Raw genomic sequence first — 18,304 nt, 5'->3', positions numbered from 1 at the left:
CTGTGGAATTTCAAATAAATTTTTGGAGTAATAAAATATAGCTATTCAAAAATGCTGTATTAATCAAATTTCCTTTTTCAAATTATATATATATATATATTTTCGTTCTATGTGAAAATTGAATTTTTTTTTTAAGAATATGAGGCGACATCTGACGACGACAATTACAAGATTCAGCAGCTTCGGGTAAGGAACCAATATAAAAAGATATTTTTCTATTTCTTTCTTTTAAATCCGTGTCAGTCTTGGAAGCATACGGAATTTTCCATTTTGGTATTTGCAAAATCTGTTTAATAATTAACTAACTTCATCAGGCATGCCGAAAAATAAAGGTAATGATTAATTTAATTCGTTTACAAACTAATAATTACTCTTATTTATGAAAGAATCTTCAAATATTCTTTGTAAGCTGTGTTTACTCGGGAACGTTATAGAACATGTTTATTTACAATTCTGTAATATCTTTTGAAAAGTATGCCGTATGTGTTGTAGACTTACTAGTAGAATTTTACATTTTCTCGTCACTTTAATTTAAATTTTCTCTTTATCTAATTATTTATAAATATATTTTTAATAAGGATTAGGATGTCTATTAATTTCTCTCTTTTCAGCCAGTCGGACATGTTGAGTTATGCGCCTTTTGTAATTCACCTAAGAATTTTTCTGATTACATCTATTATAATTCATTCATGTAGTGCGTAATTGAATGACATATTTAAGGCATGTTGACGATTGCTTTTACTCGTTTTTTCCATTTTTAGATTTTATTTGCTTAAATATTATGCTACATATTTTCTATCTCACTTTGAAAATTATATTAATAATAATAAAAAAAAAAGGTAATGACTGCGCATAAATATCTTTCACTGAATTTTTGTAGGAATGCTTTTACGGAATGATTGACATTTACTTCTAAAGGTGGTAATTAGGGAATTTTGAATTTTTCAAAAAAGTATTGATTATATTTCAGTTTTGAATATTATCAACATAAAATACCCAGGGCTTAAATATTTTATATTTTTGCTCTTTGTAATTACTTTGCTTGTTTTTAACGAATCGGAATTGTGTCTAGAAATGTTTCGGAATCGTGTAAAACATTACAAATAAATTACCATATTCAGTGTGAATGCTTAATGTATTTGAAATGCATAATGTATCTTAGTTACATACCGAATTATTAGGCTTAATCTGTCAAGATGAGAATATTTGTTTGAATGAAATAAATCAAATGAATGCAAATGTTTTGTAAGTTTCTTCTTGCAAGTAATCTATTTAATACTATTTCTATTGAAAAATTATTTCAATTATATTAATTTAACTAGGATATGTTAAATTATGATTAAAAAAAAGTGGCAGAATTTTTTACAACATTTCGTATGCATTAATATTTCAAAAGTTATGTAAATGATTGAAATTTTCTTTTTATTCTTCTTTCATTTTTACTAATTAACTTTTTTGTGGAGTTTTGGATATTTTTATTCCCTTCATTTTCTATAGCTTTTGAATAAATTTATATTTCAATAAAGGAATCTTGTTAGTTTTAATGACTCCTTTATTTTATTGTTATTTAGTTTGAGATCGCATAGTATATTTTTTCATGTAATGTTTCACTTGTAAGAATTTATAATTTCAGTTTGCTAACATTTACTATACAAAGAATGTTTTTAGAAAAGATTAAAAGTTGAATAGTTTTTAATTTATGATTCTTTATGTTATGTTAAAATGCTGAATTAAGTCACACCAAAAATTTGCTTGTGGAGTAGCATGGAACTATGTTGAAATGATTCAAACATCAGGCTTAACAGATGCATATGCTTTTGTTTTCAAAGTTTTTGAAATTAAGTGAAAGGCATGCATAGGAATTGCATGTCTAATATAAAATTGTTAGTTATGAGTTTTATAATTAGTTATTTATATTTACTTTTCACCTTTTCTTAAAGGAAAGGGAGGTAAAAACAGGAGGAGAGGTAAGAATGAAAATGAAGCAGAAAAAAGAGAATTGGTTTTTAAAGAAGATGGTCAAGGTATATTTATAACTTCCTGGTTATTTTTTTATATATATTGCAATTTATATCTGCTAATAAATTTACTAGTAACAGGTTAATTTTTGACTTTTTTTTTCATCTATTATGTAACCTTATTATTATTTAAAACTAAAAATATTTTAGAATTTTTAAATTTAACGTTTCATATAAATTTTTAATGATTAATCTTTTCACTACACATGTAATTATTTTATGCTTAAATTGTACACTATTGATTTTTATTATATATTGATCGTTTTTCAATTGTTTTGAAATGGTTTCATAAACTCATGGCAATAAAACTTTTTCTAAATTATTCATTTTTGAAGTAATGTTCACATCAAAATACTGTCAATCTGATAAGATTGTAAATTAATAGAAAAAACACAACAGCATGTAGTTTTCTAATCTGGTTAAATATTTTTTTACTTTTTCTATATACATGTAATTTTACTGGAATGATAATACTGATTGAATGTAAAGCAACTTTTTATGACTGTACAGCGTGAATGTATTTATAGCAAATTGTTATATATATTTTGATCATAAATGTAAGTTTTAAATGTATAAGCTTTATTGTTTAGTCTTGCAAATTTTAATACTTGTGAGTAAAAATTGGGATGGATATTTTAATGCTTATGAAAATGTAACTATACCTTTCTAGAATTCAGTATTTCTTAGCAAGTTTTATTATTTTAACCAAAGATTAACCTAAAAGTTCCATTTATTACGATATTTTGTATTTGAATGTTGAGTTTTAAAAATGACAAATTATAAAATTGAATGATCCGAGGTTGAGCTGAACTTGATATTGTTAGAATGGATATTGTTAGTTTGGCAACATGGAAGGTTGAAATAGTTAAAATTTATTTAGAAATTTTAAACTATTTTCATAAATAGCTATAGCGAAATTAGATATGTTTTTGGCAAGGGTTTGCATAAGATACTTTCAATTGAGAAATAGTTTTGTCAGTAAAATGCTTTATTATTGTAGAGAAGTAAATGTAATCAAATTATTTGAGCAAAATAGAAATTTCTCCTGAAAAGCAGTGGGGTTTATTAATGTTTTCCAATTCATTATTTCACAGTTAAGAAGATGTGAATGAAGCATTTAAAATTGTAGTTATTTCACAATGCACTTATTCAAATTCAACTACTTTTTTAAATTTCTCAATTCCTTTTTGTAATGTTTTGTGTAAAATTAGTGATTTCTTCTGTTTATATTAGATATTACATAGAGATGCTGTCTATGATTTATTTTTATTTCATTCTGATTGTTGTTGTACATTTACAGAATATGCACAAGTTGTGAAAATGCTGGGTAATGGCAGGCTAGAGGCAATGTGCTTTGATGGTGTGAAGAGATTGTGCCACATCCGAGGAAAGCTGAGGAAAAAGGTAAATTGTAAAGACATTGCATTAATAAATCTTAATGCTTTCCTTATTATTCATTTTAAAATTTTATTCATGTTGTAAAATCAATTGTCAAAAATTGTTATCCATTTCTTACCAGACTTATGGTTTAAAGACAAATATATTTTTTAATCATTAAATTTGACATCTTTCTAATTATTTATCTAAAGCATATACATGATTAAAAACTATATAATATGATTAAATAGTATGATATAAAATATAAACATTCATATGATTAAACAAATCCATTATGTGCTGAAATGTTTTGCATATTACTTACTACAAATAATAATTATAATATTACTTCAGTAAATTTCCATTAAAATTTTTTTTAATGAAATTTTCTATAGAATCTTAATATTGACTGACATTACTAGCCATTCAGTAAACCTGCAACTCCTTACTATAAAACATAATTTTTGTAAAATTAATTTTTCTTTTTTTAACATTTTACAACTGCTCATATGTTTAAATTTTTGCTGCTGTGAGATGGAACATTTAAATGATATAGAAGTTGTAAAATAGATAATTTCTCCATTATGAATTTGTAACTGCTTCATATCTTGTAGAGTATAGTATTTTATATTGCCTTTACCTTCAAAATAGTGTTTTCAGGACATTATAATGTTGAAGATTGCTATGAAGAGGTTTTTAGAAAAATAACTTCATGAATCAAATGTGATCACTTATATTGAACCATTAGCATCTCTTCGGCATGCTACTATTGTAACAAAAGTTCAAAAATATGTTTGATAAATCTTTATTAAAGTGTATGTACTTGTAGGGGTTTTATTTTTAGAATTCAGAATATATGTTAAAGTCAATAAAATTTTATTTCCCTCATTTTTAATTTAATTTACAAAATTCATTTAATGAATTTGCTTTCAAATGAAGTTTTTAAATGGAATGTTGAGATTTCATTAGAAACTTGATTGTATGTTAGTATACAAATTCCAAAATTGATTTTTTTTATATATATATAATTGAATGATTTGTTATGACAGGTTTGGATTAACCAAGGAGATATTATTCTTGTTGGATTGAGAGATTATCAGGATGCTAAAGCAGATGTTATCCTCAAATACAACCCTGATGAGGCGAGAAATCTTAAAACTTACGGTGAACTTCCTGAATATGGTAAGGTTATCGTGATTTATTTCCTTGGAATTTTTTTCTTCTAATGAATGGTATAAGGATAAATGTATTAAAATGCTTATTTCTCATTCATAGCTAAAATCAATGATACTGTTAACTTTGGTGAAGAAGAGGAAGATGATAACATCATTGAGTTTGATGAAGTTAGTGGGGATGAAGATATTGAAAATGTATGGTTTGTTAACTTTTTATCAGTTATTTATTTTGAATACTTTTACATTTAAAATAACTTTTTTAACTTGCTTGATTTTAATTGTATTCTTAATTATTTTTTCAAATGGTCTATATATTATTAGAAGGAAACATCCACGATAAAGTGTGAATTACTTTAAAATTGTGTTGTAATTATATTTGTGTATCTTTGTACTAGAACAGGTTATCTTAAAGCAGCACATTCACATTAGTTTTCAATTTATAAAAAAAAATTAATATTAATTTATAATTTGACATAATTTATTTTACTTGTGTATAATTTTATAAATTATTAGAAAAGTAGGTTATCTGTTAGAAACAATGTAGATTTCACATTGTCTTTTCTGCTCATTTATTAAAACATATTCTTCATGTATTTTTATTGTAAATATGTTATTCGTGTAAATATGCAATAATAAAACTATTTAATAGCTAGAATATTTTTATCTAAGAATCCTTATACTTTTATTCAAACTTCTATTTTTTTAAAAATTGAACTTGTGCTGAAGACAAGTTATTAAATATTATTCTGTTATATATATATGTAAAAAAAAAAAAAATTGTTATAGAAAATGTTTTTCCCCCATAAAATGTGATGGAGTAATTTTTTATTTTTAAATCCATTTTTCAATTTTAATAAGCAACTACTCTTTCTTGCTGCTGCAGCTGAAAACAATTGTAGAAATTGTTACTAATATGCTAATATGATGGAATGTATTCATACCATATCATGATAATGCAAGCTTTTAGTGTAAAATTTTTTCTATAACTGGCTTTCTACTAGTTATTAAAGTCGTATTGTTTATAACTTTAAAAATTATAATCTGTTTTCAGGCTGCATTTAAAAAAAAAGGGGGGGGGAGAAGAATGTGAATAAAAGTATAAAGTGTTTTAAATAATGATGATATTAACTTATCTGTGTTCTAAAGATAATTATTTCCTAAATACTCGAATGTCAGCCACACTTAAACCAGATATAACACATATCCACAGATTTTATAATCGAATTTTATCATTTTTAAGATGAGTAGTTTTAACTTTTATGAAAAAATTCTGCAATTACAAACCACAATGTATCCATTATGTGTATAATTTTTCAATATAGTATACTAAGCTTTTTTAGTTGATAATAAAAGAAAATCAAACCTGGATAGTTGTGTTTATTTTTTAAAGAAATAGAATTTGATTTTAATACTTTCTTTTTAAATAATTAATAGTTTTGTATACTAATCATTGTTTTATAATGAAAATTTATATTTTGATCTGTTGAAGTTGAAGCAATCTTTTTGTGCATGGTAATACAAATATTTACTTGTAGGTGAAGTGATATGCTTTTTTATATTTTTGAACGTAATGTTGATATGTCATCAAATGTAATTTATATTGATACTATATTAATTTCTGCAATTTTTTTTTTTTTTTTTTAAATTTGGATTTTTATTTTTCAGATTTAAAAACTGAAGCAAGTTGCATTTTTAATACAAGTCATCAGCTATTATCAAGATTTCTTTTTTTTTTAATACCTTATATTTTTTACTATTTTAAAGGGGAAATGTTTCTTTGAGAAAAAAAATTGGCTCCTGTACTTTGTTCCTTTTTTATTCTATTTTTTATATTCCAGTATCGAAATAAATCAAAATTCTCTCTTCAGTACTATTTTACTCAATATTTGTGTTTTGCTGAATGTCAAAAGTATTATTTGCCCATAAAATCATTTCACATTATGATTAGAGTTTTTTCTCATTTGATTTATACTTATGTAATTAAGTTTCTAAAGAAAATTTACATATTATGTAACATTTTGTATAGTGTAATTGTATTAAATTGTAAATTTATATTTTCTGTTTTAAAATATCAGAATGTTGAGATTTTATGAAATTCTTAGAAAGATTAAACTAATGTAATTAAATATACAGAAGTATTTTAGGGTAAAAGTAAATTTTTAATAAAATATAGAAAATTTTCAAATCATGGTATTAAAATCATTCCAACCAATTAAAATGGACATTTATTCTACACTTTTAGATCAACTGTACATAAACAAAAAAGTGTGCTTTTTATGTATTATCTTGATACTTTTATGTTTGTGACTTTGTGTTTATTTCAATAAAACTATAAACAACACACAAATAATTGTTTTGTTCTTTTGAAATTTTCAATAATTCACTTACATAAATGGCTTTTGTGTCATTTACAATCGATAAATTATTTTAATAACCAAAATACCTTTACCTCTGATTTATATAAGTGGAAATTATTTTAAGCAAATATTGCCATTAAATATTTTGCATGTTATTGAAAATTTTGGGTATTGAGTATATAAAAAGGGGAGAAATCTAGATTTAATTTTAATTGTAGAATGTACTTTTAAATCTCTTTATTGTTTGTAATTAGAATCTGATTTTGTTGTATCATTTCTTTTAAATTGTATTGCTGAAAAATACATTTAAAATAATTGCTGTCTTGTGTACTTTGAAATAACTAACAATTTGTTAAATTATTTCAAATTTATCAAAAATAGTGATGCTAATTCTTAACAAAAAAAAATTTTTTTTCTCATGAAATACACAAGTTTTACTGGGAACATAAACTTGCTTTTAAGTAATTTTTATTAAGTAAAAATTGGGTAATGTTAAAATATGTTAAGTACAGTAAAATGATTTAAAACTTAGAAGAAAAATTTTGTGCAGATTGAAGGAATTTCACAGCTTTGATTATGTCTTTTGTATGATTTTTTTCTACTTTTTAAAAAAATAAGAATAGAAAACTAGATTAGAAGCTGCACTTTTTATATTGCAAAAATAATGCATAAACATATAACTTGCATAAGAAATACTTAAATTACATTTGTATAAATAAAATTGGAAGTAATTGCATCAACTATTTTCCAAACATTCATTTCGCATTTCAGTATTTTAAGGCAATTTATCAAATTAAATGAAATGGTTTAGATTTCTAAGAAAAAGTGAAATGTTAATTATATAAGAAATGATTGTGATACTAGAAAAAAAAATGTTTTAAATTTTAGTATTGTTAAATGGTCCACTATGGAATCAACAGTATAAAGCACCTTCATCACTTGCTTAATATAGGGAGACTTTTACTTCCTTTATTTGAATTTTTTCTTGTGTCCCTTTTAAATTTATCTTCAATATAGTATTAAAACATCTAATTTATGTAATAAAACAATGCATTTATTTGAGATTAATACTAAAGACTTATTTTTGTTTTATTAGAGATTACATAAGTATCTTGGTGATTGCAAATAAATGATTTCCAAGACCCTTAATTCATTCAAGGCCCTTATTTAACAGTTATGCAATGCATTGAATAATAAAAAAAAAAAAAAAAAAAACAATTTTTATTCATTGATTTTAAAAAAAAATCTTATGTATTAGATATGATTTAAACTACTTGTTTAGAAATTTTACTGTGCATTGTATTAAAAAATCTGTATAGTGTTTAATTATTAAAATTATTTATCATAATTGACTGCTTTGAAATAATAAAATTTTGTGATAATTTAGCCGTTAATTATTAAGATTGTTTATTAAATATGTACGCTTTGAAAATTTTAAACTTGCAAATAAATTTCTATTATTAGTTTCAAATTTGTCAGTTTCTTTCATACTAATTTTTAAATTCAGTTTTTCTTTGTTCAAATCTCGAAATAAATTGAGTTTTTAGTGTGATCAAATCAATTTTAAAGTGGCCAAATTTACTCCCATCATTCCTAAGTAACAAGTGCTAAAAGACTATAAAACAAATCGAATGGCAGTTCTCACAAAATCATGGAACTACTTGTACAGGTTTCTTTATAAATAAAGGCTAATTTTAAGTGTCATAGATCTGGATTTAGTGCCTTTAAATTGAAAATAAGAAGTTGCAATAGGAATCAAGTATTGTTTCTAAAAGGTTATTTTCATAATTTCTCCTTAATTATTTTCTAACATTTGTCTGTTTTCATACAAGCTATACAAAACTTATTATCACACTGATGGCTGAAAATGAAATATTGTAGAGGATATAAATTGTTGATGAACTATTGTTTGCAATTAGTGTATAATACAGATACAAAACTTTTCTCTGATTATACAAATTAAATGCACAAATGTTTAAGCAAATGCTTATTTTTGTTAACTTTATAAATTTCTATAAATAATAAAGAAATGTCTGAATATTCTATAGAACAAGTAATTAGAGCTACCAAATTTCTCATAAATATATTTTGGGTGTGGAAATGTGCATCATATATTTTATTGAATTTTCAGATGTTTTAAGTGAAGTAGTTTTTTAGTAGTAACTGTCGAATATATTACGATAAAGGGAAGACAATTTAAAAAAATTTTAATGGTACCAATTTGATTTCTGTTTATTTTTTTTCTTGAATTTTGACAATTTTTTATTTATTTAATTTTTTAATGTAATTTTCATCTATAATGTTGCAATGAACTTCAAACCGTTTTTGGTGTTTCATGAAATAAGTTGACGATATTCTTCAAGTATTGAAAGTTATGGTAGTAAGATTCTTTTTACTGCCAACTCGGTTCACAAAATTTAAGAAACTTCGTTACCTTGAAAAACAAAATGCAATTAGAATTTACATTTATAATGGTACAATGACATCATGGAACTAAGCTCCATTAAGAATATTCATGTACATTATGAGCAGTACAGGTGTGAAATTATTAAAATAGTGCATCTTTAAATCTATGGGCCCTACCAGGATATGTATGTCCTGCTGATATTTTTAAATTATCCAAAAGGATAATTAAGTGGGGAATTTATTGAAGTGCATGTCCTAAGGGGTTTTTGTAATTACATTCATATGTTAGTGCAATTTTTTATCCACTGTATTTTATACGGTCACCTCAACTACAATGCGACACATATGTCCCACCTCCAAAATTACATGTATAGTTAATTTTTGTTTTTATTTTAGCAGAATATAGCTATTTATACTTTGACCCATTAGAGCCCTAAATTATCTTAATTTTGGAAAAGAAAAAAACTGGTATTGAAAGGGTTAATATTTACCACAATTTGATGCTTAAAAATACTTTGTTGATAGGAGCATGAACATCAAGGTTGCATAAGAGATTTAATTGAAATGTAAATAAATGTAATCTTGTTAAACCATCTGGTCATCGAAGCAGGAACTGTATTAGTATATGTTAAAAAACCATTTACTGAAATAAAAGTTGTATGTATTTAAATTTTATAATCAGAAGATCTTAATGCAATACACTGTTTATCACCACATGTTTTCTAATATTAGATCAGGTAACCTAGATGTATCATCTGTCATTTTAACATTCAATATTACGAACTGTTGTGGCTGAAAATTTTCTCTTGATATAAGATAAAAATTAGGAAAATGTAGATCTTTGGTTTAGCTAATCTCTTCCAATACACTTGGAAACAAATTCTTCGTCCAGAAGTTGAAGAACTGTAATATATGGGGGGGGGGGCATCATGATAATGAGATGTTTGCATCTACAACAATATCTAAATTTCCTTCTCATCAGTGCAATTTCATTAAAAAAAATTTTAATGTTATTGCTGAATTTAATGAAATATGTTTAATATTTTTTCGAAAATTTTAAATATATAGATATGGAATATTAAATTTTTTTAAACATTATTTCCAACGCTATTCTACGATAACGTTTTGTTATCACAGAAAGATTTTACACTCGCCCTGTATATTTTTAAAATGTTCTCACTATATATATATATTGATCATTTTACATTATTTTCTTTCAAAATTTTTTTGTGTTTTGTTAAATAAAATAGTTACTATACTGTCTGAAAAGTGTCTGTGAATCTTTTATCAATCTAGATATGAAATTAGAAATACCCAAATTTCCAACACGGGCTGGCTCGTTTTCTTATCTAGTTGCACCAACACTAGCTAGTGTATTATAAACCAATATGTGAAATTTATTAGAACTGATTTGTTTGGCGAATTCCTACTGCTCATCTTTGTAATAAGCATTTATTATTCACTTTAATTTCACTAAAGGAGGGGGGATTACAGGTAGCTTGAAAACGGGGATTTTGACGGACAAACAAGAATGGATTTCCGTATTTTAAAGTTCTCATTTTCCAACATCTGGTGATTTACCTATTGTACTTTGCTTCTTAGCAGTCTACCAAGTCATCGAAATGTGGAGTTGTGCTAGGATAGAAGAGTAAAACGATTTACATGGTGATTAGAAGTCTCTTACAGAATATCTACAACACCCTTTGTCGATTGCAGGAGTATCCGCCTCGATTCCGAGGTTATCTCCTTCTTGGCATAATGAGGCCTGGCTTCTAAGATGAACCTGACTGTTTGCGTCCTGAAAACGAAGGAAGGCATTTCTTGTTTTCGTTTCTAGCCTGAGTTGATACCGGAGATAGAGAAGGGGAGAATTTTTTGGACCAATAAGAAGGTTGCTTCTCAGTGGAGTAGGTGAGGGTGAGGTTATCTGGATTTTCCAAGTTTGCGGGGTCTAGTGAAGGGTAAATTATTGTTCTTGCTGGGTGGAATCAGGAGCTTACGTTTAAGAGGTGGTCGGGTAAGATGGGACTTAGTGAAGAAGAGCATTGAGAAGAATGAGTTTCCTCTCTTCTTTGGATCTTGTTTCTTTTAATTGAGCAGCTACTTTAAGAAATCCAGATAATTTTTCTATTAGCTTCTTAATTTCTTTAAAAGCTTCGACGATTTCTTTTAATTTGGAGGTGCTATGGAGGGAGGTAATTGATTATAGATTTGAGATGTTATCATAAGGCCAGTTTTGATACCTGGGTCTTTGCTGTAGTTTTTCAGGTGAGCTCGGAGTTACGGCAGGTACAGTTCTATCGCGTCGATTTTCTAGGGCTTCAGCATAAGTTCTTCTGGGTCCTGTGGTGAGGATTGTCGATGGGTAGGCAGGGCACTCTTTCCATTTACAACTCCCTTTGTATTACAGGTTCGAAATTTGTAACTAATCCACTCGTAAGTCTAGCTAGTGGCAGATTTAAATACTTAATAGCCCTAGGCAAGTTGCAATATGAGGCCTTTTCTTTTAATAAGAGGGTAAAATCAATTTCACATTTCCGCATATTTTTAATATAGTTATAATTTATTCTAAGTTAAAGATTATTTTTTTATTTTATTAACTATTCATATATGTATTTGTTTTTGATTATCTGTAAAGTTTCTAAACTGCTCAGCATCCCTGTTCGGGATGTTCTTCGATTTTATAAATAATCTGATAGCTAAGTAAGCACAATGAAACATATCATGATGACCAATCAATTGAATGAAGATCCATATGATTGATCATATAGTTGACTGATTATCGGGATATTGATCATGATCATTATGACTGATGATAGATCAGTCATAATGATCATAATCAACTGATGAAATTTTATGCATAATTAAGTTTTAATGTTACATTATTTTATCATTTGCAGAATTTTTATTTTTTACAAACTTATTTGTTTGGTAACTTGAAAAATAAAGCTTTTTTTTCTTCTTTTAATCGGCCTGTTTGCGGCCCCCTCTCAACTAGCATACAGATTAGGTAGCTGCCTAATCTGTCTAGTTCAAAATCCGCCATTATATAGCAAATCAGTTGTCTTTCAGGAACAGTTTAACGATATGAAATTTTTCATATCTGTTTTATTCATTCACTCTTAAAATATCTAGAAGCATCAAATGTACAAGGACATGGTACAACAGCCGTTTGTTTTAAATTAATCTGATAGGGCATTGCCTGGATTGATTAAATTTTACAATTTTAGTCTCTTTATCAGTTTTAAAAAACTTTATCATGATTATATAAAATTCAATTTTGCTGTACATATTTGATCTTTCTTTCTCTCTCTCTCTATATATATATATGTATATCATCCTTTATGCTTCTTTTAATACTAGAATATATGCCCTCTAAACAGGTTGTTATTCTTTTAATCAATATCTGATATGATTGCCATATATTACTAATGAAAGTTATAGTAGAAAATGCATGCACATTTACAGCGTGTTTAAGAAATAAAAAGAAATTATTATATGTATATTATACTTTAAATGTAAATAATATACATACATACATACATACACACACACACACACACACATATATATATATATATATATATATATATATATATATATATATATATATATATATATATATATATATATATATATATAGAAACATTGAATGTTTTGCTTTATTGCAGTGATGTTTTCTCTATCTAGAATGCTTACGAACATTCTAATCAAAACTAATCACTAAAATCGATTTGAAACAAATAGTGAACCACTAATAGAAAAAAAAAAATGGCAATGCATATAAATTAAAAAATGACGAAAGAAAGCATTGAAAATATTATAAATCATCAGATCTCAGTTCATTAGCCCTTGTTGCAATTTTTTGTAACATTTTAATAATTGAAATAATTTCCGTTTATCTAGTGAAGTGAGAATCCAACGAATCAGCATAATATAAAATAATAAAAATTACAGAACTTAGCTAGTTGACCTTCGCTACAATTCAATATAAGAAAATATAAACAAAACTTGAAATCTGCCATCTCAGAACTAATTTTTATTCATGCTTAGTTTTATTTGCACACACATACAAAAAAAAAAAAGTATGAGTTGCTGGATGTAAAAATAAAAAAGAGAGAATTTATCATTGGCGAAGGTATTTTAAAATTCCGTCCAGCATTACAAATGACATTCGACAGTTACATGTATCAATGATAATGCTTCTAAACTGTTAATTTGAGGTGTTTAGTATAAAAATGTATCAAAACGCTCTTTAAAGCAGATCATTTGATCCAAGCAATCTAATAATTTATTAGATTACTTACTAATTATTTTTCTAGTAGTAGATTCGCACATACAATTTTTCACAAATTTTATTACGTTTTTAATTAATTTTAAACTAATCGAAATTTTATAGTATTTACTCAATTTTAACACCACTTAAAGCAAAGCAGAACAAAAGAAATAAAAACTTTTCGGTTATATCAAATTTATTTCTTTATTTTATTATTTTAATTAATTTTTCCCAATTTGATGTATAAAGGTTTATGCATTATATTTTAATCATTCATTAAAATGTTGAATTCATTCACTTTTAAAAATGCCGGATATTCTATTTAAATATGAAGGCGGCTGTCACAGCGTAGCTTTTAATTCATAAAATAAAGAAGTTTATATGTTTAAAATATTTAACTTTCATGTCTTACTTGCATACTTCTATTGCACATGTAATAGAAGTATCCAGTATTTTGTATTATTTTGATATAATTTTAAGAATTTGTAAACTTTATTTAGAAAGATGTAAAAAAAAAGTTTCATGAAAAATGCAAACAATAAAATTCAGCATGGAAATGTTTTTAGGCTTTTTTTTTTTTTTTTTTTTCTGTAAATAGTGTCAACTAACAATCATTATGATAAAAATGCAAACAGACTTTTAGCCGACTGAGCTAATTGCTCCCAAAATGGTCCCCCACCCAAAAGAGAGCTATAAAGAATGAAATCGTAGTTATTTAGATTAAAATCAAGCATAGTTTCAATTTCAGATTGTTTTAGGGTCTTTTTATGTTTTTAATTCATTTAGCTATCATTTTGATCTACTTTATATTTTCCCTTGAAGACAGTTAATTTTATCTCTTACGAAGCATTCCTGCTGAATAAAATGAAGAGAAGTTTCAGTATCAGAATCAGTACTAAAGGTGGGATTACTTTCAGTCAATCATAAAATTCCAGTAAGATCATGCATGTTCAAAAAGAAGATTGCGCATGCGCTGAGACAGCTGATGATAGCAATTTCTTGTCTCGGACTGGACAATTACTTGTTAATGTGCAGTTTCTGCGTTTGTATGGACTTACTGAATGGATTGGAAGTCACTGAATGTAAATCTTTCTTGTTTGCTGCTTCTTTTTGTGGAAAATGTCGTGTCATTGACATATATCAATTAGTTCCACATCAAGGGATTGGCATTGATTCAGAGCAGAAGTTTAAGAGTCAATTTTTGTTGAGCCGCCATTGCAAAAAAATTTCAATGCATATGATTCTTTCCATAATTTGCAAAAGTGTATTGTGAGCTTAAAATCTTTATTAGGTCACGTATAAGCAACATAAGAACAATAACAACAGCAACAAAATATCACAATAATCAAACAAGAGACTGGAGTGTAATGACAAGGGGTGTAAATACAACTTTCTTTACCACTCTTTTTTCAAATGGCTTTTTTCACTATCCATTTCTTGCATCCAGTATTGCTTCTACAAGAAAAAAATGTAAAGCTTGTTTTGATGTTAATATTTATCGTCAATTTATTTTCGTATTGGTTTTCGTATACTTTTAAATTACACTAAACTTACTGTCATTATTGTGATTTTTTTGGTGAAAAAGGAGTATATAATTATTTAAATTTTTCCAGAGCTCAACACATCAAAATAAAAAAAAATATTTAAAAAAAATTAAAATCTAATAAAATTATTAATACGTATTCTTATAAATCTCATTTTATATAATTACTTTTAGCACAATACATTTTTCGAAAATAATTTTTTTTTGTTTTCATGAAAGTTTTATTGAATTTAATATAACTAATTAAGGCTTAATTCATTGTGTAATTTCAAAAAGATTAAAATTATAAGATAATAAAAAAGAGGGACACATCTTTTTATCTAGTTAAGGAGGCCAAAACCAAAAATTTTGATAGAATTGTCCAAAGATAAAATTGTCGACAATACTAAACTTTAAGATAGAATACTAAATTTTATTATTAAATTTTATTTTATTATTATTAAAATTATTATTATTATTTTTATTATTATTATTTTATTTTTATTATTAAATTTTATTTTATTATTATTAAAAATTAAGAATACTAAATTTTAAGATAGAATTGTCGACAATAAGAGTATTTTCTGTTTTATAAAAGAGAGTTTATTATAAAAGAATATTCTGTATATCTAAGTAAAAGTATATTTGCAATAAAAGAATTTTCAATATTCTTGCTTAAAAAGTATCGCCTAAAATAGTTTTACAAAATATATTTTAAATTATTAAATATTTACGATATCTTTGATTTGTTAAAAATGGAATTTTTTTTATTGCCGTTTTGATATTCCGTCTAATACAAATCTTTTGTAATGAAAGAATCGCATGTGTGTCTGTCTGTCGATTAGGATAACCGATCATAAAGAATCACAATGACATTAGAACGAGAAAGTGTAAGTAGCATTATGTCGGTTATCACTTTGTTCGTATGTTTTAGAGTTGCAAATGTGGTGCAAACATACTTCAAAGGATAAAATATGTGCACTTAGAAGGAATTAAAAAAAAATAATTATTTAAAAATTAAACTAGATTTTGCATTTTCTATTGCTAACTCTCGAAAGTGTTAATGCGTAAAATTGATTTTTTTAAACATTATTTCGAACTCAAAAAATTATTTCTTTTATGATACCAGTTTATTCATTGCGTAATTTGATTGCAGAGCACTTTTTTTGAATAATTATCTGACGATTAACCAGATTTTCTTATTCAAATTCAGAAAATCTAGTTGTATTAGATATAACTGTTTCACAGAAGTTCAGTGTGCATTGGATTGCAGTTGATTTTATTTTAAACTGCAAATATTTCAGATTTAGCTATAGTTTTCGATTCAGAATTCGGAAAAAATAAAATGGCTATTGGTTCCTAATTGCACAGTAGCATCATTTCACATACAGTTCATGATAGTGCTCCTCTTTCCCTTTAGAAAAATGCAGTGGAATTAAAAAAAAACCTTTAGGAGCTATTTTTGGCAAAATATTATTATTTTTGTCTTTAAAACCATTGCTTCGCAGTAACTCATCGACACTTCAAACGATTCATCTTCGCTTTAATGGCTTTTTATTTCCTTTGAATCTAAAAAAGCACTTTATTTAGAAGATTCTTTCTGGATTCTGAAGTTTTATTTTTAGCTTGATATAGCTTTCACAAATGGCTTTAAAATTGGTCTTACACAAAAAGTAAATATTCAGAGTAAGGAATTTCATTTATTATATGCATTCACCCCAAGACTTCTAAATATTTGTATTTTCATTTCCTCGCCCACTTACCACTGACGTAACACTGTTTGTAAAAAACATCTTTAATAAAAAAAGTATTCTAAAATGCATCGCCATATTTCAGCATCGGCCCACGTTTTATATGTCACATGACATGAATTAGATGAATTATACAGTGACGTCAGTCACTGATCACGCCTACTTCCGTGACGTTGCATCATTTAACTCTCATTCGACCATAAGTTTTCCTTTATTTCTTGTTACAAGGAAAATGTTTATTTATTTGAGCTGCAGAATGCAGCTGATAAATGAATTCTTCAGAGAAGTGGGCTGCAAATGGTGGAAAAAGTGGCAATGCAAGACAGCTGAATTTATTTATTATCTTAGAAAACGAAATCAGGAAAGGAACTTATTGTGTTTCTTTACTCTGGTTGATTGTGTTTTATGTCCCTAACAGAGCTAAATGTAAGCTATTCATTTTTTTTTCCCTGGATGAAAAGAAATTCCATCGGAAATCTTTACGTTAATGTGAATCCTCCAAGAAATGCATACTGTTCTCGTTTTTCTTTGCACAGAATCCATAGAAGCATTCTGAAAATCATTATGGTTTGCTATTTTTTCCCTTCTAATACAGTAGAGAAACAACAGCAAAATATATCTGGATAATTTATTTTATTTTTTGTTACTTTTTATGATTGTAAAAAAGAAATAATTTCTTAAATTAAAAGTTTGGATTTCAGATTATATGTAATATTTTAAAAGTGATTTCAGAAACGAAATGTATGAATCCCTCATGTTGTACATTAAATACATCAACCAGGTTTAATTTTGATGCTACGTATCTTAGTCACAAACTGACTACTCCGTCCCGCCGGAAGGCACACAGAAAAACTTGAATGTCCGGACTATCGTGACGGCAACTTTGGTTGAGATCTAAAGGCCATCACCGGCACAGGCGCCTCAATCTCAGGAGACACTCGAGCACAAGTCGAATCTGATTGGTTCGTTTGATCAGTGAATTGAAAACCGCCAAATTCGTTCTCCGCCAATTTTATAGTAGCCAATTATTATCTGTGAAGCGGTAAGCATTGTTCCGTATTGCAAGGATAAGCAGTAAACATGGAATTCAAATGTGCGTTATGCGGCCCTGAATTTTATAAAAAACGCAGTTATTTTAAATGCATTTTATATAAAAAAAAAACTGTTCATAATATTTTCTTTTCCTGAATCAGCTTCTCCCTATGAAGTTATTGCCTTAAGTTCCGAACACATATGTTAAAATGGATCGAGTTTTGTAGATCTGTTCATTTCATTTTTATTCAAAGACGACATTTAGAAACCTAAACAACATTTATGAGCCTGATAAACCTATATAATAACAGTTCATAATATTTTCTTTTCAAATATAGAAATAAGAGCACACTTAGAAACATGTAGCAGTCCCTGATTTCTTCTATATAA

At 26.5% G+C, this 18,304-nt stretch overlaps 1 protein-coding gene across 1 annotated transcript; it reads left to right on the top strand.

Moving 5' to 3' along the window:
* Positions 1 to 191: 191 nt before the first annotated feature.
* On the top strand, positions 192 to 6,437 carry LOC129984274 (eukaryotic translation initiation factor 1A, X-chromosomal-like). Its single transcript, XM_056094117.1, has 6 exons — positions 192 to 332; positions 1,941 to 2,024; positions 3,319 to 3,422; positions 4,445 to 4,577; positions 4,671 to 4,765; positions 6,236 to 6,437. Exons 1-6 carry the CDS (start codon positions 317 to 319, stop codon positions 6,239 to 6,241), a joined length of 438 nt encoding a protein of 145 aa, XP_055950092.1. The 5' UTR covers positions 192 to 316; the 3' UTR covers positions 6,242 to 6,437.
* The last annotated feature ends 11,867 nt before the right edge of the window (positions 6,438 to 18,304 follow it).

Source organism: Argiope bruennichi, chromosome 9 (genome assembly GCF_947563725.1).
Source record: "Argiope bruennichi chromosome 9, qqArgBrue1.1, whole genome shotgun sequence".
NCBI classification, from domain to species: domain Eukaryota; kingdom Metazoa; phylum Arthropoda; class Arachnida; order Araneae; family Araneidae; genus Argiope; species Argiope bruennichi.
This window is presented reverse-complemented; position numbering and strand designations above follow the sequence as displayed.

Excerpts from the sequence above, each read along its gene's own strand:
- LOC129984274 (XM_056094117.1), top strand. Across the intron at positions 3,423-4,444 it reads GAGGAAAGCTGAGGAAAAAG|GTTTGGATTAACCAAGGAGA; the intron begins GTAAATTGTAAA and ends TTGTTATGACAG. Across the intron at positions 4,578-4,670 it reads CGGTGAACTTCCTGAATATG|CTAAAATCAATGATACTGTT; the intron begins GTAAGGTTATCG and ends TCTCATTCATAG.